Source organism: Thalia democratica, chromosome 1 (assembly GCF_965202585.1).
Source record: "Thalia democratica chromosome 1, ktThaDemo2.hap1.1, whole genome shotgun sequence".
Lineage (NCBI taxonomy): Eukaryota > Metazoa > Chordata > Thaliacea > Salpida > Salpidae > Thalia > Thalia democratica.
In genome coordinates, this window is record NC_139165.1 from 66698412 (window position 1) to 66724367 (window position 25956).

The 25956-nt window shown below is 26.5% G+C and overlaps 1 protein-coding gene across 1 annotated transcript in view; it reads right to left on the reverse strand.

Moving 5' to 3' along the window:
* LOC145845766 (acetyl-CoA carboxylase-like) overlaps positions 1 to 18666 on the reverse strand; it is a 29132-nt gene extending 10466 nt beyond the window's left edge. Inside the window, exons 1-27 of the mRNA XM_082952835.1 lie at positions 18493 to 18666; positions 16346 to 16594; positions 15710 to 15821; positions 15163 to 15338; positions 14181 to 14344; positions 13797 to 13953; positions 13620 to 13730; positions 13023 to 13180; positions 12734 to 12816; positions 12373 to 12517; positions 11667 to 11817; positions 10084 to 10187; positions 9228 to 9380; positions 8948 to 9022; positions 8581 to 8708; positions 6745 to 6868; positions 6427 to 6529; positions 5354 to 5500; positions 4948 to 5168; positions 3287 to 3500; positions 2988 to 3149; positions 2635 to 2790; positions 2308 to 2426; positions 1784 to 1939; positions 1227 to 1469; positions 809 to 977; positions 173 to 268 (exon numbers count right to left, since the gene is read on the reverse strand). Coding sequence (XP_082808961.1) covers positions 173 to 268; positions 809 to 977; positions 1227 to 1469; positions 1784 to 1939; positions 2308 to 2426; positions 2635 to 2790; positions 2988 to 3149; positions 3287 to 3500; positions 4948 to 5168; positions 5354 to 5500; positions 6427 to 6529; positions 6745 to 6868; positions 8581 to 8708; positions 8948 to 9022; positions 9228 to 9380; positions 10084 to 10187; positions 11667 to 11817; positions 12373 to 12517; positions 12734 to 12816; positions 13023 to 13180; positions 13620 to 13730; positions 13797 to 13953; positions 14181 to 14344; positions 15163 to 15338; positions 15710 to 15821; positions 16346 to 16594; positions 18493 to 18642 — 4026 coding nt within the window. The 5' untranslated portion in view covers positions 18643 to 18666. The remainder of the gene's footprint in view (positions 1 to 172; positions 269 to 808; positions 978 to 1226; positions 1470 to 1783; positions 1940 to 2307; positions 2427 to 2634; positions 2791 to 2987; positions 3150 to 3286; positions 3501 to 4947; positions 5169 to 5353; positions 5501 to 6426; positions 6530 to 6744; positions 6869 to 8580; positions 8709 to 8947; positions 9023 to 9227; positions 9381 to 10083; positions 10188 to 11666; positions 11818 to 12372; positions 12518 to 12733; positions 12817 to 13022; positions 13181 to 13619; positions 13731 to 13796; positions 13954 to 14180; positions 14345 to 15162; positions 15339 to 15709; positions 15822 to 16345; positions 16595 to 18492) is intronic.
* Between the last annotated feature and the right edge of the window lie 7290 nt (positions 18667 to 25956).

The window sequence follows — 25956 nt, forward strand, 5'->3', positions numbered from 1 at the left end:
TTGTTGAGGTAGTAAAAACAATGAGGCTAGCGTTATTTATTTTTTAAAAAGATTAGTTTCATATAAAACTGTGTAACTAAACTTTGTAGTTTAAATGTAAAAAATAAGCAAAACATTATTAAAGTTATAAAGTATTTACAAATAATGGCTTTCTGTTTAGAAAAAAAATTACCGATTCTCGAGCTCTGTATGTGAAATATTTTGGCATTTCTTTTTTCTTGTGTACAAGGAAAGTTATTCTGCGAATTCCGTTTTCAAACAGGTCGCTCTATTATTTTAAATAAACATTATCGTAAATTTAAAGTAATTAAAAAAATAAGAACAAATATTTAATAAAAAATGCCTTTAGTTTACTTTAATCAACATGACACTTCGTAGAAATGTATGTTTTTCAGTAAGTCACGAACTATTGCAGTGTGTATTTAAGTTACGTGATGACTATAAACGTAAAGTTAAGACCTTGTAAGCATTTGTTTAAATTTTTACGGTTTAAACCTTTAGAAAAATTAAAAAACTTAAAACAACTCTTGCAATAAATTGGTCATAAAAATAATCTATAAAATATTAAAATGCGAAATGTATAACTAAATTACTATGTCTATTAATTAAATAAATTCAACGGACTTCAGAAACGAAAATATATACTATATAACAGACATTTTAATAGTCAATTGTATTTTTTATATGAAAAGCAATGTATTGTATAAGCTTTACATTAAAAAACCTCAATTCACATAAACTTTCCGTATAGAGAAAATTTTGTGTGCACATATATGCAAAACAAACAAAATAAATTTTCTCAACATACTTTTTTGCTCTGAACAAATTTCAAGAACTGCTGGCTCAAAGTTTCGTCATCCACACCTTTTTCGGTGACGATTGAAATGTTGAGTATGTGAATCGGTTCTTCGCAATTGTTTGAACTCGACTGCGAAGTTGAATCTTCATTGGTAGAATTGTACCCATTTGTTGGTGACCTAAAAAGAAATTAAAGCGACTTGAAATTTTATAAAAACTAAATAACAAAACTTACTAAATAAGTAAAGTATTAAGGCTCAAATATTGTAATTTTTTGAAATATAACTTTCATCGCATAACAAAAACAACTGCACTTATTCAAACACAAGAGAAGTAAATGATTTAAATCACTTATTTACTGTTAAAATGATAAAAAAGAAAACAAATTCACTGTAAACTCCGCGAATTTCCAAAAAAAACATGCAAACCTGTTTCCGCTGGAGTTGTAACCATTGTTCATTTTGTACAAGTTTCCGCTGCTGGTCTGATGCTGCAGCATGGCGGAGGCGAAAGACTCGTTGCAAACTCCCGACTTGGTGAACCGGAACGAGTTGCCGCTTGCTGATTGGTTACTGGAATGCTGCGAGTTGCTCGCCGGTCGAACGTCGAAGGTGATGGGCGAATCGGGAGGTGAAAAGTTGTTGAAGCAGCTCATTATCGAGGAAAAGTGTCTGAAAATATATAATGCGTCTAAATATATAATCTTTGGAGTATTTTTAAAACGTACAAAAAATAAATATAAACTAAAAGCTAGAGTTCAAGTTTGTATATGTTAACAAAATTAACTTTTCACACTTATAACAAACAGCAAAACTTATCAAATTGTATATTTCTTAACTTAAGAGCCATATATTTTTTTAAATCTTTGTTAATTGTAGTTTATTTTTATAAAAACAAGTTATAAACTTTTAAAAGCACTATAAACCACCGTATTTATTAAATAAGTAAAAATGGCTTAACAGTACGCATATATTTAAAAACTAACTCCTCAAAACTGTTAAATTCCTTGAAAGCCGCCATGATACCCATTCTCTGGCATGGAGGTAGGAAAGAGGGATCTATCGCGTTCAACCCTTCACCAACGCTGGCAACTTTTGGTAAGGATGTGGCACATGGTATCTGGTACTCTCGTTGAGATAACCTTTAGTGTTTGTTTTAGCTTGGTAATAATATTGAAACTTCTTGAGATAAAACAAAATTTAAACTTCTTTTTTTTTAGCTGTTGAAAACAGTAAAAAAGAAAGTCATATTTGATACACTAACTATACCATATACAATGCATATGTAAATACATCTTTTACTTGTGTACTAAAATACTTTAATAAAGACAAACTTTTTAGTTATGTAGAAATAACCATTAAAAAAATTGATTTATCTATTATAAAGCTTAGTTTTTTTTTGATGTTAATACAAACACATTTTTTTATAAAAAAAATTAGTTGTTCTAAAAATAAACATTTTAAACAAAAAAGCAGAAAGCTTAGAAGCATGTATTGCAATATTTCTAACCTGTTTGGATGGGTGTAAGGGAGCATGAATTGAAACTCAAGTATTCCAGTTTTGTTGCAAATTGTGTGATGTTGTACACTGTTCAATTCATATGCTATGTACGCTCTTCTAACGTACACCTTAAATACAATTGTATTAATGCTCAACGTTTTCAAACGTTGTAAACAGAAGCTTATAAATATCATTAACACAAGTGTACTTAAGATTGTCGACTACAAAAACTTTATCGAAATGAAACTAAAAACAAATGTCTATATAAAAAATTTCTATAAAACCATTGAAAGCACATACCTTAAATATCATATGTTCAACTATTTTTTAACTTACCTCAAAAGCGGCCATCCTAACAACTGGGTTGGAATGATAGAAAAAGTCCGGAATGACGTCAAATATCAAAGTTTCCGACATAATCAATTTTTCAAGGATTTTCTGACAAATTTCAGTGCTGTAAGAGCTGATTGATGATAGAAATATATTTTCGACCTGTTTATTTATTCACGTTTTATTCTTTTATCACAAATAAAGCAAGTTGAAGTAAAGTTTATAACTAGTTTAATGCTAAAAAAGCATCATTAAAATAAATAAAATAGTAAAAAATTGCTCAAAACTTATTCTACAATTTTTAATCGATATATTTGAAACGACTAGAATTAACTTAAATTATATTAATTATAACTAACCTGGTTATGTCTTAACTCATAAGGAGGCTGATTGGCAGCGATCAGAATTTGCCTGGCTCTCAATGCAACTCTCGCGTTCTGCTGCTTACTGAGCAGGGCAAGATTTTCCAATGTCTTAGTTATATCGTCAGAAAGGCCATTGAAATGTTCAGTCAGTCGGTTCTGAACAATTAATAAAATTCGTTTTACAAAATTTTACAAAATGGTCGTTTTACAAAGTCTTTTAAATCTATACTCAGTGTAATACTATTCAGGAAAGTAATCTATAAAAACGACCTGCAAATAAAATCTCAACTTACAAGCAACTTAACAACGAGGATATTTTTGTTGGAAACAGCAGCGTAGGACAAGGCGTCGTTGACAACGGAAGCGACGTTTTCCTTGTTGCTGTCCCGCATCTTGATGAGGCACTTGTCGAAGGATCCTCGCTGGAAGAGGAGCTCAACTCTGTAATAATCGTCTATCAGCGCCAACACCACGTCTTTCATGTGACCTCTGATGCCGTTGCGATATCTGTGGAAGTTAACATTTTTGTAAGAACGACCATCATTAAATACACCTGATATAAAATAAATCAATTATAAATGATTACAGTAGCATTACTGTTTATTGTAGTTTGTTTATTGTCCAACGCTGAACCTAGGCAACAAAACCTGAGCCAAAAGACACTTGAAAAGAGAGGAAAAATAAAAAACACAAAAAATAATTTGTATAACCATAAGTTAAAACTTCAAGTTAGACATAAATAGCAAAGATTATAGTTAGTTTACAACAATTTTTTAACATCCGAATAGATAATTTATAATTGTATAATTTAAAATGTTAAATTTTTTTTTGTTTAGAAAAATACTCTTATAAAAAGGAGCCAAATCTCGCTCATTAGTTTTAGTATGAGTAAAATTTGAATAAGACTAATTAAAGTTTGAATAAGACAAATTAACTTATAGTTTACATTTTTAAAATAAATAGGTAACTAACATTTTCTACTACATCAACTTACAAAGTTATTTAGTAAATATTTTTTTAAATAACTTCAACAACATTTTGATCTTTTTAAACTTATTTTTAAATTTATTTCTTTAAAACTTAACAATAACTGAAATTACTATATTTTAAATAAAAACATGTTATTTAAATTTTCAGTTTCTGAAAACTAAAAAATAATATTACAAGGTTAAAATAACTTTCCGTATAAACAAGTATATCTTTATATTTCATTGTCAAAATAGATAGTATATATAACCTACATATGTTATTCATTAAAGCTATTACAGTAGTTTACTTATTTCTTAAGACTTCTTATACACTTAGTTATTAACAAATGTAATTGAAAAAGCGTTTGCAGAAAATAGTTTTACATTTGCTTTAAAAAAATTAATATGAATAGTATTTGCCCTAAGCTCTTTTATAAAGTCGTAAAAATAATAAGTTCATGGTTATTTTATTTTTCATTAGAAAAATTAATTTGCTAGCTTGCGAAAGCATGACCATTGTTTCGATGTGAAAATTAACAATTAAGATATGTATTTTAGGTTGACATTTGTATTTTTACAAATTAAAAGTTTTACGCTAAAATTTAATACTTTTAGATCGTAATCTTAGTTTTAAATTTATCATTTTTTATATACCATTTACATTTAATATATTTATCAATGACTTGTTTGAATAGAAATAATTTGAAAAAGTTAGGACTTGTGAAAACCAATAAATATTTCCTTCTAATAGTTGAAGAAAAAGTTAGCATAAAATATTAAACAATGCAGTGATCTGCTAACAACAGGAAAATAACTTTGACGTCAAAACTGCACTAAGCATACTTTAAAAGCTAAAATTTTCTTGTTAATTATTAAGCAACTAAGCAAGCTGTAACAGCTAACAAACTAATGGTTTAAATTTACTACAATGTTGTATTGTTCATGTATATTTTAGTTCTTGCTTACTTAAATATTCTTAATACTACCTGTGGATTATTTTTACAATCGGTTGTGTATTGAGCAAAAACACTTCTTGGTCGCTTTTGTTTTGAAAGGAAGCGGCGTACGCATCAATTATCTGCTGTATTTTCAATCCAGGAAATTGTGACATCATAGAGGTGATGTTAGAAGCGTACTTGCTCAACACCCTTCTTATGTACTGCTCTACTGATGCTGGCAGCCGTCCCGATAAATTCGTCATCACTTCCTGATAATTACGTTAGTAATGAAATTGCGCAGAAAGTAGCGTTTTTTATCAAATTTTAATTGAAATTTGTAGATATTTAGACTTTGAAAATATAACAGCTTCATTTTTAATTATATAACTTATTTTTCTAAATTTCATTAACATGAAAAATATAAACAAATTTAATTTTATTGCGTAAAACCGACTTGAAGTTCAAGTAATGGTAGTGTAGGATCTTTTAGAACTGTCATCAGAGTATCTACACTTTGAATCAGTTTATCTTCAAAAACTTTTTCTGGATGACAAAACCCTTTCATAACATTGGACAACTTTTTGTAGCCATCTTCAAAAATCTAATAACAAAACAGTTAAAAATTACAAAACGAAATACCTTTTTAGATGATTTAAAACTAAAAATAAAACAATCAAATAAATTAAAATAAAATATTAATATAAAATAAGCGGTATCTGAAAAATTTCAATTAATATTAATTATTGGCTTCAAAAAGTAGTTCGTAGGTTAAAACATTGAGAATATATATTACATTATAAATTAATAAGTTCCTACTTTATAAAAACATTTAGATTTTTTCAATAAGGTAAAACTCAAAAATCTGCATTTTTTCATTAAAACTCAAAGTTCTTTCAAATTTTGTTTAAATAAAAACTATACTATTACATTCTTTAGCTTTTAGGTACCAAAATATTAAACACAGTGTGTGAAAAAACAATGCGGTTAAAAATTCAAATTGGTTACAGGTTTAGGGAAAACCACAAAAATATGGCCTGATATTTTTACGTAATAAAAAAATTCTACTCCAACTCAAATGCGGAATTTAAGGGTATAAAGGGAGTAAAACCTATTTTACATAATAATTAACGTTGAGTCTTATATAAAAGTTTTATAGTTAACTATAAGTCACTTGTTACAGAATACAACAACTTTTATTCCATTTTTTGATAGTCATTTTGTTAAAAGTTTCCAATACATAAGTATGGACCGCAATTTTTTTATTGACATTTTTCTCAAAAATTGTATAAAATATTGTTTTGATAAAAAAAAAATAAGAAAGTAAGTTTATTTCATAAAAAAATACTCAGTAGAATGTTATGTAACTTGCTGCGTAGTAATAATATTTCACGCTAGCTTTTATTTTCGTGACTAACAGTGAGTAATCTATAGAAGTTATGTAAAGCTAAATACAAAAATATTCAGCAGCATTTAAAAGTATCTACTTTTTTTTTAACTTAAGTTGCTTCATTTGTAAACTGATTTTACCTTGTTTGCCTTAACGCCATTTTGCTGTTGAATGAGCGGTTTTTCAAGGGTACCTGTGTACAACTCAGCTTTCCTTACCCTAGATGGATCGTCTGGTTCTAACCTAAAAAATAAAAATGTTTTTAACGTTTAAAGAAAAAAGCCGAAGTAGAAAGATTGCAATGCAAGATTATTGTACTTAATAACTGATGGTCTTTTTTATAGTTTTCAAGTTATTTATTCTACATGTGCAAAAACTCCAGCTGATACTTATCAGGTGAAATTGTGTATTACTTTTACAGCTTAAAAGTGCAACTTTATCTACTAGCTAACATGTACCTGGCAACAGTGGATCCAGCTTCCAATATGGAGCCCGGTTGCTTCATGTAATGAACGACTCCGTTGATGGGAGCAGTCAGCGTCATCACCATCTTCATCACTTCTATTTCCGCATACACCTGGTCTGTATCGTGTGTTTGAAAAATTTAACTGTTTGATTATTTTTCGCGAAAATTTTATGTTTATAACTGCTAAATGGTTTAAAATGTCATGTTTGACTGCAACGATTTAAAATACGTGTTATTTAAAATCCTGACAAATTTATTGAAAACTCTTTTCAAATACTTTTGTGAACTATACAGTAAAGAACAAAAAATTTTAAATACTGCTTAGTAAAATTTCATTTTTTAGGTTGTAGTATTTTTTACAATTAGTTTTTGTACTATAAACATATTGAGTAATCAAAAGTAATTGATACATACTTATTAACTGACAATTCTTTTTATCAAAACAAAAACTTGCTGCAGTATAATTTTATCGATACTGTACAAGATTTTGATAACAAGATTTTTAATGGTTTAAAAAAAACATCGATGTTTTACACTAAAGCCAGGACAATAAAAATATGATAATTTAAATATAAAATAAATGCTTCAGTAGACAGCTATTTATAATACCCACACCCATACAATTACGTAAGTTATTTATTATGACAACAAGTAAATATTTAAAAATGTAAAAATCTTACTTTCTTTTACAGAAATATTTTTAAAAACTCCCACACTGTGTGGAAAAGTAACAAAAAAAAATAAGTATAAAAACTTAACAAACTTAATAAATTTAAACAACTTGAAAAGCTTAGTTTAGAAATTTTATTTACAAAAACTCAAAATTACATTCGAACTTTTAGTTTAGTTAAATTCAAATTCATTGTCACACTTAACAAATAGATAAATGTACCTTGTTGAAAACTTAATATATAATTATAATCATTATTATTACGTTTAGATAAATAAAAATTTAAGGTATTAACGAATGCTTATTTAACAAATTGAAAAAAAAAAGGTTTTACTAAATACCTTATTAAAAGGTTACTAATAGAAACTTGTTGAAAATAATTTTTACAAATTGCCTAAGCAAAGATAAGAGAATTTATTTCTCTGTTAGTCTAGTTTTACAGCTTGCGAACAATAATTAAACCTTTTTACTACTTAAATTTTATCACAAATGTAAGCAGGTGTAGACAAAAGATATACATTTTTAAATTTAAAATGGATTAAAATAATTACCAAAACTTAAAACAAATACGAAATTAACATGTAATGCTCAATAAAAAATATGCATTCATAGCTTCCACTTGTTCATCTTCAAACAAGTTTAAACGTCATTCTTCCTTTGCATTTCAGGTGGTTATTAAAGTACTGATGTCATGAAATAAATTTTGAGTTATTAAAAACATATGTCATATTAAAAATTAACAGAAAAAGTAAAATCTAGCAAATTCATGTAAAATCGATTTAAAGAGTTTTTATCGTGATATAAATTGAAACATAAAATATAAACCTAAAAGTATTAAATTTTAACATGTAAACATAGATAAGCTTATCGAATGCAACAAAAAAAAAAGTTTGAAAGTAAGTGAAATTATTTAGTCTTCATGTTTTATTATTACTGTTAATTTTTTTTTTGTACTTAAAAAAAGTCAAATATGTTTTAATTATCATTAAACACTTAAAAGCAACTTAATCACCCAATTTAAATACGCCATATAAAAATATAAAGCATTAAAAATATAAATCATTTAAAAATTACGTTATTTTTTCTAAATTTTAATTTAATGCTAACTTGACATACCAACCGCTGGAATTTTTAAATATAATTATACAAACAAATAACCAGCTTTGACGTGTTGGCCATCTTCTACGATGATGTTGAGAAGCTTGCCAGCCGAAGGTGACCTCAGCAACGAAGGATCATTTTCTTTTTCAAACACGCTTGTCTGATTGTTGATAGTTATTCGGTACCTGACATTAGATGAAATTTCCAAAATTAATAAGTGTTTAAAATTATGTTTGTTTTTAGTACAAACGAGAACCTCAAATATAAAACCACTCTTATAACAAATAAAAAACACATCTATATATATACATATACAACATTATATAAATAATACTTTGTAAAAGTAGATCCTACCAAATATAAGCATATTTTTGTAATGAAATTATTTCTTTTAAAAATTTGCAGTTAGTTTTAATTAACTCACCTATCAATTTCTTCTTTCATATAAGTAGTTCTGCTGATCCCATCCAAGGAAAGTAGAAGACCTCCATCACTTAATCTATAAAACAACAATGAAGTTAAGCAAACTGGAATCAACAAAAAATATGTAAATAAGGTGAACAAGAATAAATAAGATTCAATTTCGGTAATTCAGAACATCCGTTAATTAAAGTTTCCAGTTTAATGTAACTAAAACATCTATTTAAAAACTTATGTAAATATTTTTGAGCTATTAAAAGAACTCAATCACTGAAGCAACTGACTTGTAAACATCAACTTCCATGTTCCAGTTATTGCACGTGATGTAGTACCCGGTTTCTGAAATTTTGGTGACAACCAGCACATACTTGACTCCCTGGTGAATTAGTTCCACCACTTCGGTAGTTTGCAGTGTTGATAATGCAAGTACTTGACCTCTTTTGAGTTATTTCAAATTTTTAAAAACAAAAAAAATATTTGTTTACAAATTTAGTTGATTTATACATATTTAAGAATTAAGTGCTTTATTAAACTACCCAAGTTTAATTTTTAAACTAGCTTTCTTCATTTTTTGGAATAAACTACTTTGAAATAAATCGTTTAAACTTTTTCACAAACAATTATCTAAATGTTTCTACATTGTTTTAATTTTATTTAAATCTTAATACAAACAAAACCTTAATTTCGATAACAAAGTGTAAACTTCAATTTTATTAAAATACTCAAATAACATAGAAAGTGGTTAAAAATTGGTAACATGTGTTTTTCAAACGACAGCCTAAAGAGAATTATTTCCATTCAAAACTGAAGTGCTACTCAATATACGCTATCAATAGTTTTGAAGTTTAAAAGCTTTATGTAAGAGATGTTTCGTAACTGAACTTAAAAATGCAACTACAAAAGTCTGCTTTGTCTATGCCATAAGTATTAAACTACAATTCTCTAAATACTTGTTGTTCCGGATAATAAAAAATTTATTAAGATTTAATTAATATAAATGATTGTAACCTAGTAAAAAGTTCTAAGCTTGAGCTTTTTTGTGCATAAAAATAAAACAATTTCTTAACTAATACCTTAAATTATATATTCATTAAAAGTCAACATGTAGTAAAATGTAATATAAAATCAGTGTGGACAAACTTTTCAAGCGAGTTTTTGTAGAAGTCGAATCTAGCTCGATACTTGTTGTCTGAGATGTGTAGCGCAGTGCAAACCAATGCAGTTGTTGTGCATGCCTCGCTCGACTGTTGCAGTGGTTTATTTTGAAAAATAGCTTATCATTAAAAGCTTATATATTAGTCATATACTAACTTTAGAATATTTATATTTATACATTCATTTTACAACACTAGTTTACCTCATTGTTTAAAATATATATAAAAGTAAATTATAGTAAATAAATAATAGAAAATAATAACTAATATATAAAATTACAATTCTTTTTTTTTATCAATTCTAGGAAATTCAAACGATATAAATGTTATACTATATATATATAGTTACATCGTTCCAATAGAAACACCTTGAAAATAAACTTTAGCTTCAAACATTAATTTTAAAGTTATTTTTTTAAATAAATAAAACAAAAAAATTGTATGCACATTTTAGAACACAAGAAAATTAAAAGTGGCTAAAACCTTTTCAACATTTTTTTTAATTTTTCTGTTAGATCAAAGTTTTTAAGAATAACGCAAAAATTTCACGACTAATATTTAATGTAATTAAAGTTCTAAGAGTATTTTAATTACAAATATACATAAACAAATAGTTATTTCAAGTATCGTCTAAAAAGAGTGTAAAGACAAAATGTACAAATAGTTCAATTTCAATTTAAGTAATGAAAATTCAAATTAAAAATATTTTTTTTATACATTTTAAAATTATATTTGATTTTAATTTTAAGAAAAAAAGTTAAAACTCAATAAACAGTTAAATATTTATAATCAGATAAAAATTAGGAGAGAAAAGGCTCTCTACTTAGCAGCAAACCCATAGAATTTTACATAACAGCAAAACGTTACATTTGTAGGTTTCAAACGCCCTGAACTAAAATGATCTAAAATAACCTCACACGCCGTATCACGTGGTTCACACGCGCCTACACGCCACCTAATCGAAATTCGATCGAAATACAAAAGTTCGTTGACCCCAGACATTTTAAGTCGTTTTTATTTTGAGTGGCTTTGAGGTGGCGTGATATAAACGGCGTAACTAGAGATCAACAATATATTTTACCTAGTTACAACTATTTAAAATTTTATTAATTATTTTTTAACTATTTCAATTTTAGTTCTAATAACAAGATATGCATTAGAAATATCCTTACGTATCAAAAAAAAAATTTGTTACAATTTATTTAATAATATTTTTTACTTGGAAAATATTCGCTGATATAAGCAATTAAAAACTGATAAATACGTTTTGTTGTAGTAATACAAGATTTTCAACAAATCAGGAATGTTTTTTTTATTATCACTTACTAAATTAGTTTAACATTTAGTCTACCAAATAAATATATACGATGGCAAAAACAACTGTGTTAAACAAAACAACTAGAAAAACTTGTACTTCTCAAAAACATCCGAACAAAATGTTTTAATTTTCATTGTATAATAAAAATGATAGAATTACAGCAATAACGAATAACGAAACATTATAGAAACTAAAGGTATCTAAAATAGTAATAAAGTTACTAAACAGTAAATAAACATTTACAAACTAACTTTCATTTTTTCAGCTATAAGCGCATCAAGCCAAGCGGTGTCAATGTGGTTATTTTGAAATGAGGGATCTTCCAACAGTCTGACCAAATACTCCACTGTCGTGCGAAAATCACCTCGAATTGAAAGTTCTTTCAATGCCATCACCATGTTGCTGTTGTGAAGAATATTTCGTTGTTAAAAGAGTAAAATTATATTTTCAGAAAATATACTTTAACTAGTACGTTGACATTTAAAATTTAATTTATTTTGCTTCTGAAAAAATTTTCTATCAGCCATTTTTGCAGCAATTTATTCTAGTGGTATATATTTTAAAAGTATTCAATTTATTCAAGATTAAGACGTTTTAGTAGATGATAAATAACTTGTTTGTTCAATGAAATGGTATTTAATAAAACGCTTACTTTAAGCTAAGGTTTTAGTTAGTTAAAAATAAAACTACAATTACAACAAATCGTTTATAAACTAAAGTTTGTTTTTAAAATATAACGAATAATAAAAAATTATTTCTGTAATACGAAAATAAGTGTTTTATTTATTTGTTAGGTGGAGCATCTGCTCCAATCCCAGGCGACGCGCCTGATTCTTACCTTAAAAGAATTACAAGAATTATTTTGTTTAAAAAATTAAGTAGTTAAAAAATATACAAACTAGATTTTATGAACTTGATTATATAAGTTACTAGTATATCTTATTTTTCAAAACTAACGATATGGCGTATTCTCTAGTTTCACCCCAGGCAAAACAGTGACCGAACTGTGAGTCAGCAAATTCGTGCAGCCCACCGGCAGCTCCAACACTGAAATATCCCCATGCGTTTTTGCTGCTTCTGAAATTCAACTCTTGCACCGTGCCTGGTGTGTAATAAAAATGTCAGTTCGAAATTATTTTTAATTATTCTTAAAACATTTGTAATCCTAGTTTAAGCTTTTTTAAATACTATACAATAAAATATCGGGTGTCTTATACATGTTTGTAGTTTTATAAATCTTTAAAATTATGAACTATACCTAAAACATATTGAAAACAAAATTATAGATATTTTCAGATGTGTACAATTTAACACCAACCTGAGCTAGGTTTAAAACCTTCATCAGGATTTTCACTAGTAATTCTAGCAGCTATCACATGACCGTTAGGCTGTAGCTCACTTCTAATAAAATATTTAGTTTTATAAATAACTATAATGATATTTTATTTTTTAAAATCACAAAAAACTAAGATTAGCAAAGAATTTATAAAAACTTGTTTATAATATGTTTTCGGAAAACAACTAAACAAAAAATGGTGAAAATGTAATATTAAAAAACATAAAGTACTTATACTTTAATTTCAACAAAAGTAAAAAATAATATATACTTTGGATCAGTGAAATTTATCATATTGTCAGCCTCAGGATCCTGGTTGTAAAGAATCCTGATATCTCTAATTCGATGTAGGGGAATACCCATTGCAATTTGCAGCTGGGCTGCTGGTAAATTTATATTTGCCACCATTTCAGTGCAAGGATGCTCAACCTAACATAAATTTATTTATTTTCTGACGTTAAGTTAAATATTTTTACGTAAATGCACAAGCATTAAAAAATTTAATACTTCTGAGTTAAATTTACACAACTTAAACAGATACATAAGCTTTTTTTGATTTAAAATTTCATCAATGGTGTACGTATAAAATATAGAACTATATGAACCAATACAAATTTAAAACAGTTGTGAAAATGTTAATTATAGATTTTTTCTAGCTAACAGTTTCTAAAATATTTTTAAAAAACTCTACAATACCTAAGATTTGTATAAATTATTGTATAAGGGATCTACTAGAGAAACACTAATATATAACTATTCATTTTAATAAAACAATTACATAAAGATAATTATGTTAGTTTAAAAAATTATACCTTTAGAACTTCTAAACTAATTTAAATATGAAAATAAAAACTAATTCTTTTAAAACCTGCAGTCTAGGGTTAAGCTCAAGATATGCGTAGCTTCCATCTTCATGGTATAAATATTCAACTGTGCCTGCGCTCACATACCCTACTAATTTTGCAAGGGTAACTGCATCCTAAGATAAAGAAAATTATTTCAAACTGCACAATTGCATTTAGAAATCAAACTCATTAAAACGAACTTGTTCCATTTGTTTCCATATAGGAGGGGATGCAACTGTTGTTGGAGCTTCTTCAATGATTTTCTGATGTCTTCTCTGGATAGAACAGTCTCTTCCGAATAATGAAATAGCGTTTCCGTACTGATCGGCTAAAACTTGTACTTCTAAATGTCGCGACCTTTAAGTAAATATATGTTTTTTTAATGTCTAGAGCAAAATCAGTAATTAATATGATAAAAAAATAAAACTATAAACTAATTTAGTGATACTAATAAATTTTGAAAATTTCATCAATGTGATGCAATTTTTTTTTGCTAGCTTTTTAGTACAACCACAAAGAGTAAAAACAAATGTTTTTAAATAAATAAATTTAACTTTCCTAACAATAAAAAACTCTTTTCTTACTTTGTAGCAAGTTTCATTATAAAAATAGGGCTTCCAGGCACTTCAGCCTGAACTTGTCTCAATGCGGCTGGCAGGTCATCTTGAGATGAGACTTTGCGGATTCCTTTTCCACCTCCACCCTCTGATGCCTTGATCATTACGGGGTAACCAATATCACTTGCTGCCTGTATTAATCATATAATAACGACTATATTAACCTTGTACTTTTAATTTTAATTATATATTAATATTAAGTAAATACTCAATTAAAAAATTATATACTTTTATTTTATAATACTTTTTTGATTAAAAATCCAAAAAAGTTTTAAAATCTAAGTAAAAATTTATTTTAAATTTTTATGCTTAATTTAACTTTTTAGTGTGATATTTTAATTTTAAAAGCTTGTATTGAAATTAAGTTTAAACAAGCTTAGTCAAATTTTAAATGAGTGACTCATCACTACTTAATTTATTTTTTGAAGCGCCTTATCAAGTAGAGTTTTACTAAAATATCAACTTTTATATCAAACTTAAGTATTTTTAGAAGTTAAAATATTTTTTATGCCATTTGCTTACTCTAAAACTGAAATGTTTGATATATCTAATTAAAACATTTAAAATATTGTCAAAAAAATTTTGTATACTTTTCTAGTTTAAAAACAATAATTAGTTTCAATCAGCAATCTTCTTTTTTCTAATCTTAGTTGAACATTTGTATTGTTTGAGTGATAGATTTTAATAAAATTATTTTATCATATACAGAAACAACGAATGAACTATACTTTTAGGCTTTCGAAAAACTACTAATAACTTAAACTTTATAAATTATAAAATAATTTTCTAAGTCACAAAAATTTTGAATCTTAAACGTAGAGTTATTACTTTGGATTTTACAAGTCTAGTGATCCCAAAAAACCATAAACTTAAACACAATTTACTTATAAAATAAAAAAATAACTTAAATGTGTGTCAGAAGAAAACTTTTATATATCATAAATCTAACTTGAAGAGCTCTTTCTACTCCCTGAACGCATGCTTTATTGTAAAGTTCATCAGGTACACTGGTCACCAGTTCATATTCTCTCACATAGTCTTCAGGAAGTTGTAAACCTGACCCACTCCAGGGAAGAGTTGGTACTTTTGCTGTTTGTGCAACTATGGAAGAGGCTATTTTGTCACCTTGATGCAAATAATTTTTGGTTGTTAATAATGCTTAATTAAACTTTATTCAAATTATTTAACTAACTTGAACTTAAAAACAAGTAAAAAATAGAAACAAAATAGTAACTGTTTTATATTATACTTTATTTAACAGGAATTTTTTAAATAGCTAAGTTTGCTTTTAAAAATATGAATGGAAAAAAATGTTTTGAAGAAAACTTTATTATTTCATACTTAATGGTTTACTCAATCAGTGGAAAAATAACAATTTTGTACATAGAGTACTTCAGTTAGTATATAAAATATAATGATATACAAAATACTACATATGTTTATGATATACAAAATATATTTTTTAACAAAAAAATAAAATAATTTCATTGTTTTACCTAAAGCCCACATAGCTGAGGCAGATGGACCAAGAAAGGCTATATTTAGTTTAAATAGTTTTTCTGGAAGCTTTGGATTTTCACTTGCATGACCCCATCCAGCCCAAACACCCTGCATAAATTGAAAAATATGTATTTAAATTTATATAATAACTTACAACAAAACTTAGTTAAGGTAGTTATTGTTATACACCAAAAATAATAATTCTTTTAAAGAAAAAAGCAGTTTCAAAATATTTAAAAAAAATCAGTTAACATTATAAAAGGAAGTCTTTAAAAATAAACTATAGCAATTAGGAAGAGGTAGCTCTAGACTTTTAATTTGGGGAATACTTGAAAATTAATTAATACATGACAAATAGAATTTTAAGCATGGCTAATTTTAATAAACTATCTTAAAACTTTTAAATAAAAAATTAATAATTTAGAATAAAATAAGAAAAAACTTCTATAACTTAATTATCTATATATGTCTTTACAAACAGACAAACATAAATGCTTGCTATCTGAAATTAAAACTTATGACTTCTAATTTAACAAATTTTCAATTTTTATTTATAGAAATATTATACACATCTTTGTTTATATTTTTAACTTTATTAAAAATATACATTTTTACTATTCTTTTCTAAAAACCTGAACACCATATCTTTGAGCAAGGCTAATAATTAAATCAACGTTTGCATAATTGTGATTGTTAGCTCCTCCTGGAACGTGTGCATAACTATCAGCCATCTTTATATATTCTGCATTTGCTGTAAGATCTTCTGGTGTCACCATTGCTACAAAATGAATTGCTTTCTCATTTCTAAACATAGAATAGGCCCATCTTCTAATAGACCTCATGCACTTTACAGCTGCTATTCCATTGTTTGCAATCAAAATCTGGTAAAAAACATAAGATTTAATATTTAACTTAAAAATAAAAATTTATATGTTTTATAGATTGTAACAGGGTGGCCAAATGTTTTTGGCAACTTTTCTCCAGGTTTTAAAGCTTATTCCAGGTATTTGAATGTACATCTTTTTTTGACCATTTTTAGTAGTAAATAAATCTAAAGTTAAAAAATGTGGTTTTTGATAGAGTTAAGGCCATAGGGGGGGGGGGGGGGTAAAATATTTTTTTTACAAAAATTGACTTTTGATTTTATATGAAAGCTTTAGTCAGTTTTTATAGAATTCAAAAATACAAAATATCATTTAACTTTTGAGATATTTTATTTTTTGTAAAAAGTTTCCGATACAAATATATGGACCACAAATTTTTTGGGGTCAATTTTCTTGGAAATTTTAAAAATTACTAAAAATCTATCTCTTCCTTCATTTTTTAAGCAATCTTCTTTAAGTTTTCAAGAAATGTTCCTTACATTAAAAAGTAACTTATGAACTTTGATAATTTTTAAAAATAAAAACTTTATGACAAAAATTGAAAAACAATGTCGCTTTTTTTTCAAAAAAAAAATTCTTAATTATTTTTAATTCACAAGTAACGTTTTTTTTCTTATTTTATAAAGATTAGACTGTGAAAGTTTGAAGAAGATTGGTTGAAAAATGAAGGAGCAGATAGATTTTAAACAAAATAGTCTTTTTTTGCTGTTTTAGTTTTCCCTACCCATAGGGAACCTATTATGCGGCCCGACTTTGACTGGTTATATCTCAAAAAATAATTAGAATTTTTTATAACCATAAAAAACATCCTAAAGCTTAGAAATAATTCTATAAAATAAGATCAACTTGAAAAAAACATGGCTTACCCACCCCCCTATAGACTTAAACTACTTAAACGAAACAGTATCACTGTTATTTAATTTTTTGTTTTATTCTATTGCAAACTATACTACTATTTTAAATCAATTTATTCAAAGTTCTACTCATATAATTGTTCAAAAACCTTGATGTTGACATATAACATAAATAACCATACAGTCTATTTAGATTTTTTTGTAGTTTTAATTTGTTAATTTTTTAATGTTATTTATCAACTTATTTAACTAAATAATATTTTAAAACTTACAACAACTAATAAAAGTTAAATAAAATTTTAAAAAGATCTATGTGCAAAAACTAAGTGCAAGAACTAAAGGAAATTTTGTTAAGTATAAATAATTAGGATTCAATATAACTAACAATTTGTCTAGTATTTTTACTTGTTTCCTTTCGCACTAGTCTTCTACAAAAGTTTCTTAGTGCAAGTAAAACTTTATCATCTTAAAACTTACTTATCTTTTGTAAATTACAATGAACATTAAAGAAAACTTGCTCTTAGTTTTTTCTTAATCATAACTATATTAAGTTGCATCAGAGAGAAATAGGTTCTTGTTAACTGACTTGTTACATGACATTAAAATAATGGAAATGAAGGTAAAAAAGTTGTTTTAAAGCAATAATTTAACTAATAATTTATTAATTAATAATTAAAAACCTGTATACATAAATTATTGTAAATACTATAAAATTTACAACTTTTTTATATCAAAATTGTTAAAAAGCTTAAGTTTTTTTACATTCCAGATTTTTTTATTGTTTTTGTACAAAAATTCTGTTTTTTCTTCAAAATTTTCCAAATCCCAGTTTTACTTATTTTTTAGGGTAAATTGTCAATTTTAGATTTTTTTTAGGTTTCCAGGTTTTTTGGCTACCCTGTTATAAGCTTTAATTAAAACTTTTTCAACTATTGATATTTATAAAAAAAGTATAAACAGTTATAAAATTACAACTAAATATTTTCTCAGTTTTACTAAACCTTACCATAACTTTTACAATATAGTTTTAAGATTTGCTACCTTTTCTATACATTTATTTCCCCCAAGTTGCTTTACAAGTTCTGGTACTGTGGCTGCAATACATTTTGATTGTCTTCTTTTAGTGCTTTTACTAGTCACTGTCATTTTGCTTCTGTTTGCTTGAGATTTTTCTATGTCATCTGTACTCATAGTGTGTATAAAATATTGTTAAAACTTAAAACTAGAAAAGTTATAAAAATTATAGTTGCATATTCAAATGTAAACTAATAATTAAAACTACTGGTTCAAGATTCTTATAAGTAAATTTAAGTTTAGTTATTTTTGTTTTTAAAAAAGCAAAATAAATTTAATATAGATAAGTTAAAAAAAGTTTGTTTCTAGTTTAATAAAAAATGTACATAAGTTTAATTTTTTAACTACATCAGTTTGAGTGTAAGAACTATTAACAAAGAAAAAATTTAACAACCCGAACTTGTGATAAAATAGAAAACACTGTAAAAACTTTAAGCACAATTTAATAACTTTATGAAGTAAAAATCACATAACAGTAAAAATATAACTGTAATTGTAAATAAAACTATTAAAACTAAATTTTATCAAGTTATAAAAACATTAAAATTCAAATTTAAACACACATATGCTTAAAAATGCTATATATATTTATAATGTTTTACCAACTAAATTCAAATTAATACTTCCTTTTATATTCACTACAATAAATTCTAATAATTTTTATCTCCTTAAATAAATAAACAACTTATTTTCACTAAATCATATATCAATTTATAAGTAATGAAGGATTTTGAAAAGTTCAATTACTTTAAAAACATCATACCATTCTTGACATACAATTTAGGAGAAACAGTGTTTTGTAACATTATTGTTATTAGAGATCCTGTTTGTTAGTAAAGGGGAAGTTTTAGTCACCTAGTGAATAATTTATTTGTACTTATACTTAATCTAAACATAGTTATTGAAACAAAAAATGTTTAAACTTTTTTGATAAAGAATTAAAATTAAAGCTTCTAATTATAATTTTATCTATATTAAAAACTTAATAAGCATATTTGATAAAATAAAATATATCAAAGTTATATCATAGACTAAGTCTAACTTTTTTTTTGTTTTTATAATATTAGTTGTAATTTAACTAAAAAGTTTAAACATAAGTTACAGGTATATCAATTACTTTCATTTAGCTCATCATCAGAATAATCTTGCGAAAAACTGATAATGATAATATAATGTGAATTTAGTTATATACAATGAACTTAAAAAGTCTAGCTAAAAATAGTTATGTCAAAAAGTATAAAAGGTTGTTTAAAAGGTTTAAATAAGAATTATGTTATACTTCGCTAACTTTAAGTTATTTATAAAACAAAATTTTTAAAAGAAAAACATTTAAGATAGTGGAAATTTTACTTGAAACTAAATTAAATAAAAAGTACATTACAAAATACGACAAAAAGCGACAACAATAATACTAAAAACACGCTATTTATAAAGTTTTAAATTGAAAAAATCTCTTTGTTTGCAAATTTTCGGCTTGCAAGTTCTAATAAACAAAAATTTTAGAACTGAGAGATGGTAGGAGTTTCTCGCTCTGGATAGAATTCTGAACCTACTATCAAGGTAGTTCTCAGCACAACTAGGGTTTTTAAAGAGGATAGATTATTATTCACCTTTTGGTTTTACGTCGTCAAAAAATAAAACTTTTTAGCTTTTTCGTGACATGCTGCTCTCGCCTGACGTGGAAACGTTGAGATACTCGACCTACGTAGTCATTTCCGCAATGACATTTAAATATGAATACTACACTACTCAAATCATAGGTAGGTGTGGCACCTTTCACAATTTCGTTAAGCGGGCGGTTGGTGTTGTACACAACATGTAGCGGCTATTATAAGTAGACTTTATAGCTAATGAAGCTTGCTTAGCCAATCTTATTGAGGTTTCACCCATATAAAGGAAGGCGGAAGTAGACCGGGCAAGGATATGGGCCGAAAGAGGGTAAGCGGTTTACTTTGGACTGAGTTGCCTTAAATTTTTCTCGATGACTGTTTCGGGAAAACCTAATAAGAGAAAAAAATTGTAAATGTTGTCAAATTCTAAATGTAAATAGTCGGCTGGGCAAACGTTAATAGCTCTGTTTGTTATGCATTGTATGATCTTTAACTTTTGTTTGGTGGGGCAAAATGAATTCCAAAAAATGTAGTGTGGACTAAAATTTTCTTTTCTGTACATAGAAGTAGAAAAGGTTTTGTTGCCGTTTCTAGTAATGTGACGAAATTTGACAAACAAAGAGATTTTTACAATTTAAAATAGTCGCTTTTTGTCGTATTTTTTAATGTAATTTTATTTAAGTTAGTTTCAAGTAAAATTTCCACTATCATAAGTGTTTTTGTTTTAACAATTTTGTTTTATAAATAACTTAAAGTTAGCAAAGTATAACTTAACTCTAATTTAAATCTTTTAAACAGACTTTTATACTTAATGACGTAACTATTTTTAGCTAGACTTTTTAAGTTCATTGTATATAACTAAATTTACACTATGATTTTAACAGTTTTTAGCAAGATTATTCTGATGATGAGCTAAATGAAATTAATTTTCAAACCTCTTTTAATAAATGACTTATTTTTAAACTTTTTTGTTAAAACCAATACAAAAACCAAACTACTCAAAAACTTGTAGTTTATAAAACTGCCAAATATATAAAGCTACAAATATTTTGTTTTAGCTTTATGTGAAAAAAAACTATTTAGTTATATAACAATAAACAATTAGAAAAAAAAACAGTTTAATTTTTATTCTATAAAGCTTATATTTCGTACATATTCTTTTTTATTACTAAACTAGTGTTAATGTCTATAACAAAATATTTTCAAACGTGTGGTAATAAGGATTTTTACTTACATCAAACCAAAAATTACTGGCTGAACCAATTAAATATTGAAAATAATGGCAGAATTTTTTAAAGTACTTTTAGAAATTTTTTGTACCGAATTCTCATGATTTATGGCACGATTTTATCAAATCGTTTTTTGTATTAGATAGCTTTTTTAATATGCCAATTACTAATTTTTAACTTGCGCGAAATTTTACAAAAATTTTGTGTTCATTCTATCGTATAGAAGGGGAAGCTCACTATAGAGTCGGAGCTGATGGATATGATTAAAGAGAACAAAAAAGCTTTAAGGAAAATGCACTTTTGTGTTTGTTACTGGTGCAAGTTAGACAAGATACGTTATTTTAAATACAACCAATCAAATAATATTTATCTGTGTAGATATTCATCCGCAGTACAATGTATATTGAGTTGAAACAGTGGAGGGTTTAGAATTAAAAATCTGAGGAACTTCATTGCCGTTCAGAAAAATTTTGATTAAGAATTTATATTTCAGTTATTTTATTTTAATTGTAAAACTAAACGTGCTGTATCAACAAAAGTATATTCTTGTAAGTCTCTTTGATAAATTTTTTTAATATTTTTATGTTAATTAAAGTTTAAAAATTTTTCCAAAAACATATAACTTTAGCTTATATAATTTAGTAAATTTTGAATCTTCTGAAGATATTTTCAGAAATATGTTGTCTTTTTTAGATAAATAATTTTTTAAATTATTTTTTTGATTGTGGCTCTTATAACAGAGTATAACAACCATTTAATTTTGCCTATCTTATATAATGTAGTCTAAGTAGCCTCCAGTATTGTTAAGATAACATTAGTAAGTCAATATTATACTATAAGTTATTGTACAAGGAATACTTTTTCTACAAACTATTCAAGTATTAAGAATAATTTCTGCCGCGACCCCTAAGCGTAAACGTCCTAGAGTGTCGGTCTGGCTTCAGAAAAAGCGTATACAAAAAGGTCTGGTTAAAAATCTGCCATTTAGCTGTTGGTTCATTAAAATCCACTAGTCTAACTGTAAAAAACTGGTGTAACAAACTTTTAGCTGCTTTTAAATTTAGCTATTTCCTTAGATCAGTAACAATTATATAACAAGTTTATTTTAAGCTTAAAAAGTGCTTAGAATAGAAAAGGTTAGTACCTTTTCATAAAAACTTTAGAAAATAGAGAATAAATTCAATAATTTGCTGTATTTTAAGGTTTTTTTACGTTAACCGCTCTAAGAAGACCGTCGTTTTGATTTATTGAACTTTTTTATTATTATTATATAGAAAGCGATTAATTTCATTGTTCTAATAAAGGCCTTAATAACTTATAACATATTTTATTTCAGCGGTTTTCAAACCACTCATAAATTTATATTTTTTAGGGCTAATAGTTAGAGAAGAATCTGAGTATGCAGAGTAAGACTGATACATTAAGATTTTAGACCTTTGGTAGACTTGAAAACAATTATATACTTTTAATTACAGCTGAACAATTCTAGTTACTCATATAAACTTTCTGTTGACATTAAGTAATTTCTAAACGTAATAAGTGTTTAGTTTTACAAACACTATCGATATAGCGTAAAGAAAATTGTTTGTTTAAAAACTTAAATTAGTTTTTTTTTTTAATATAACTTAGAGTTGACACTTTAAACATATAAACAAACTGTTTAATCACTACAACTTTTGTCTAAACAATAAGTAGACAAGAGTATTAAAAATAACTTCAACTCTAAATAAATAAAAAACAATTTTTATAAATGATCTCAGAGTTCCATATAGTGTGCCAATAAATATTGTTTTTAAAAATAGCGAGATATAAATGCAGTTGTTTTTAAAATTGATTTTAATAACTTATGTTGATTAAAGTACTGAAGGTAAGTATCTTTAAACATTTATCATTTGTTTTTATGGCTTTTAAAACTCACTTAGGAGTGTCACTTTTTTAAACAAAAAAGCGTACAACTAATAAAAAAACAAGTTTTTATTTATAAGTAAATTATTAAGTGTTTTGGTCGTAAAGAGCATTCTCTACTCGAATTTCGACAAAAATTACTAGTTATTTAAAATGTTTGACAAAATATTTAAAAAAAAACCTTATATCTTGAAAATAATAAAACTTTAATAAAATTTTCAATGAAAATATATGTATGTTAAACTAATACTTATAACGTTTTTTTTTTCCATCAGTAAACATGAACAGCAAAAAGGAAGGACAACAAACAATAAACTTCATATAAGATCAGCGCCATCTGATAATGAAATCATTTAATTTAAAATTTATACCAACAACAAGTTTACAACTTATGCTGTTAAGACTTAAATCGTAATAAAAAATTCTTCAAAATACTTCTTTTTGCTCATTTTATTATTTCGATATAAATTAAAGAGTCTGTGCAACGCAGACAAAAGTAGCTATAATAAAAATAACAGTATTTCTATAAAAATTCAAAATTAGCTTTGAAAACATAAAAAGTTTTATCTGAAAAAGGAAAGACGATAAAATTCTTAAAAAAATATCAGTGATCCTAGTTGTCATTAGAAATCGATTTACTGCTCACTTTGAATTTGTTTTTTAGTCAACTAACGCCATTATAAATTAATCACTTTCAAAGTTAGCGGTTTTAACGCTTTATGTTTGCACTCAGTTTATCATAGTACAATAAAAAACAACTGGATTTAAATACTAAAATAAAAAATGAGCTTGGATTATCTACAAAAATCGTCTCGAAAATATACAATATTTTTCATTATGTATAAAAACAATTACCACATACACCAAACTTGAAAAGTCATATTGAGTCCTTCATAATCCTATTATAATCTTACTTTTATACATTTACGAGCTTATTTTTGAATATATACTACTTTTTTGTTTTGCCCCTTGAACGTTTTCCAAGAATTTGAATAGAAACTATCTGAATTGTATATTCTGAAAAAAAGACCTTCTTTTTCAACTTTTCTTTCAGCTATAGTGACAAAAATAAAAAAAGTTATATATAGTTTACTGAACAACTAAAAAATAGACGTTAAAAATAATTAGTCCTGGGACCTGGTGCACGAAGAATGTTTTGGTTCTAAAACTAATACTTAACTTAAATTAATTTTGTAGAAACTAGTATTAAAATTTTAATACTTTAACTAAAATACAAATAAAACACTACATACTGTGTTAAGTAATCATAAATGCTTAATTCAAAATTAATTGTTTTCAGTTTAAAATAAACTTTACAAGTTTACATTATAAACATCTTTTATAAAAAAAAGGTTTATTTTACAAAATATATAAGTCAAAATCATTAAGCTAAAAAAATGTAAAAACTTTTATAAATTTTCTAATTAATATTCGAAAATAAAAAAAATCAACAAAGAGCACTTTCTTTTGTATTTCATCAAAAATGAGTTATTTTAGAGCAAATACAGTTTTTTAAGTTTTCATATAACTTCCCACATTTCTTTCATCCGTTCACCATTGTCGACGTCATAAAAAGCCACAAGTTGCTTCACATAACTAACCAAAACTACTTTTCTACCGTTTGGTTCCAACCACATGTTTTTTATTTTTAAAGTTTTTTTTTTATAGCAACAAACCTGCTGCAACAAACATTAAAACTTGGCATTTCAGATCTCAAGTCGCCTCCTCCGACAGCAAGCACCTTGGCCCCCCGTGGCAACCAGAGTGTGACAACGTTTACCCGTGATCCTGCTAGCTATGTACGACCACGTTTCAACCGTTCTCAAAGGCTCGACATCTTCAGTGCCTTCACCGAAAAAGATTACTTTGTCGGTGAAAGCGAGGCAGAAAAATTCTCCTCTCGTTCATACAGGACACCTTTTTCCATTTCACTTGATCGCGACTGTCCATAAAATCTAGCTCCGAGCAGCAAGAATCGACCTTCCTTCATACTTTCCCTTACGACGACGTTCACTTTGTCTTTGACAGCGCACAGGTGAAAAGAGATTTAGTGGTCTCAATTTTTGTGAGATTCCGCGAGCCATAAATCGCGATTGTTGTTTGCAGGTGAGTACTTTTTGATGTTCGTTGGGATGTTTGTTTGATCTCCAATTGTCAGGCAACTTCTTACTTTGACATTTTGTTGGAGCCACGAAATTGCCGTATTAAAAACTTCCAACTCTGAAAGACTATAAGCTGACAGTTGGAACTCTACCTAATAAACTCTACCTTATCTAATACAAGCTCTAATTTTTTTTTGTTTCACAAACAACCGTGAAATAATGCTCTATGTAGCACAGGCAAATTTCTTTAAGGTTTTTTTATTTTTTAGGCCGGAATATATTGCTAGGTCGGTTAAATTTAACTTTTGTTTTCAAAAAAGTTAGTATCGTTATTTTCATATTCTAGTTTTTGTTTTGCGTTTATTCTGTCTTTTGGGGTCGGAAGCCTTTTATAAATTGCGCGCAAAGTAGAAACAGCTGTATAGAAAAATATTTTTCCGCAAGCAGCAGTTATTTTAAACTATATGTAGTTATCAATTTATAAAAACACTAATTAAAACGAAATTGTTATAAAACAAGCAATGATTAGGCACTAGTAAAGAGGAATTATTGAATAAAAATCCTAAATGTACGTTTAAGCCTTTT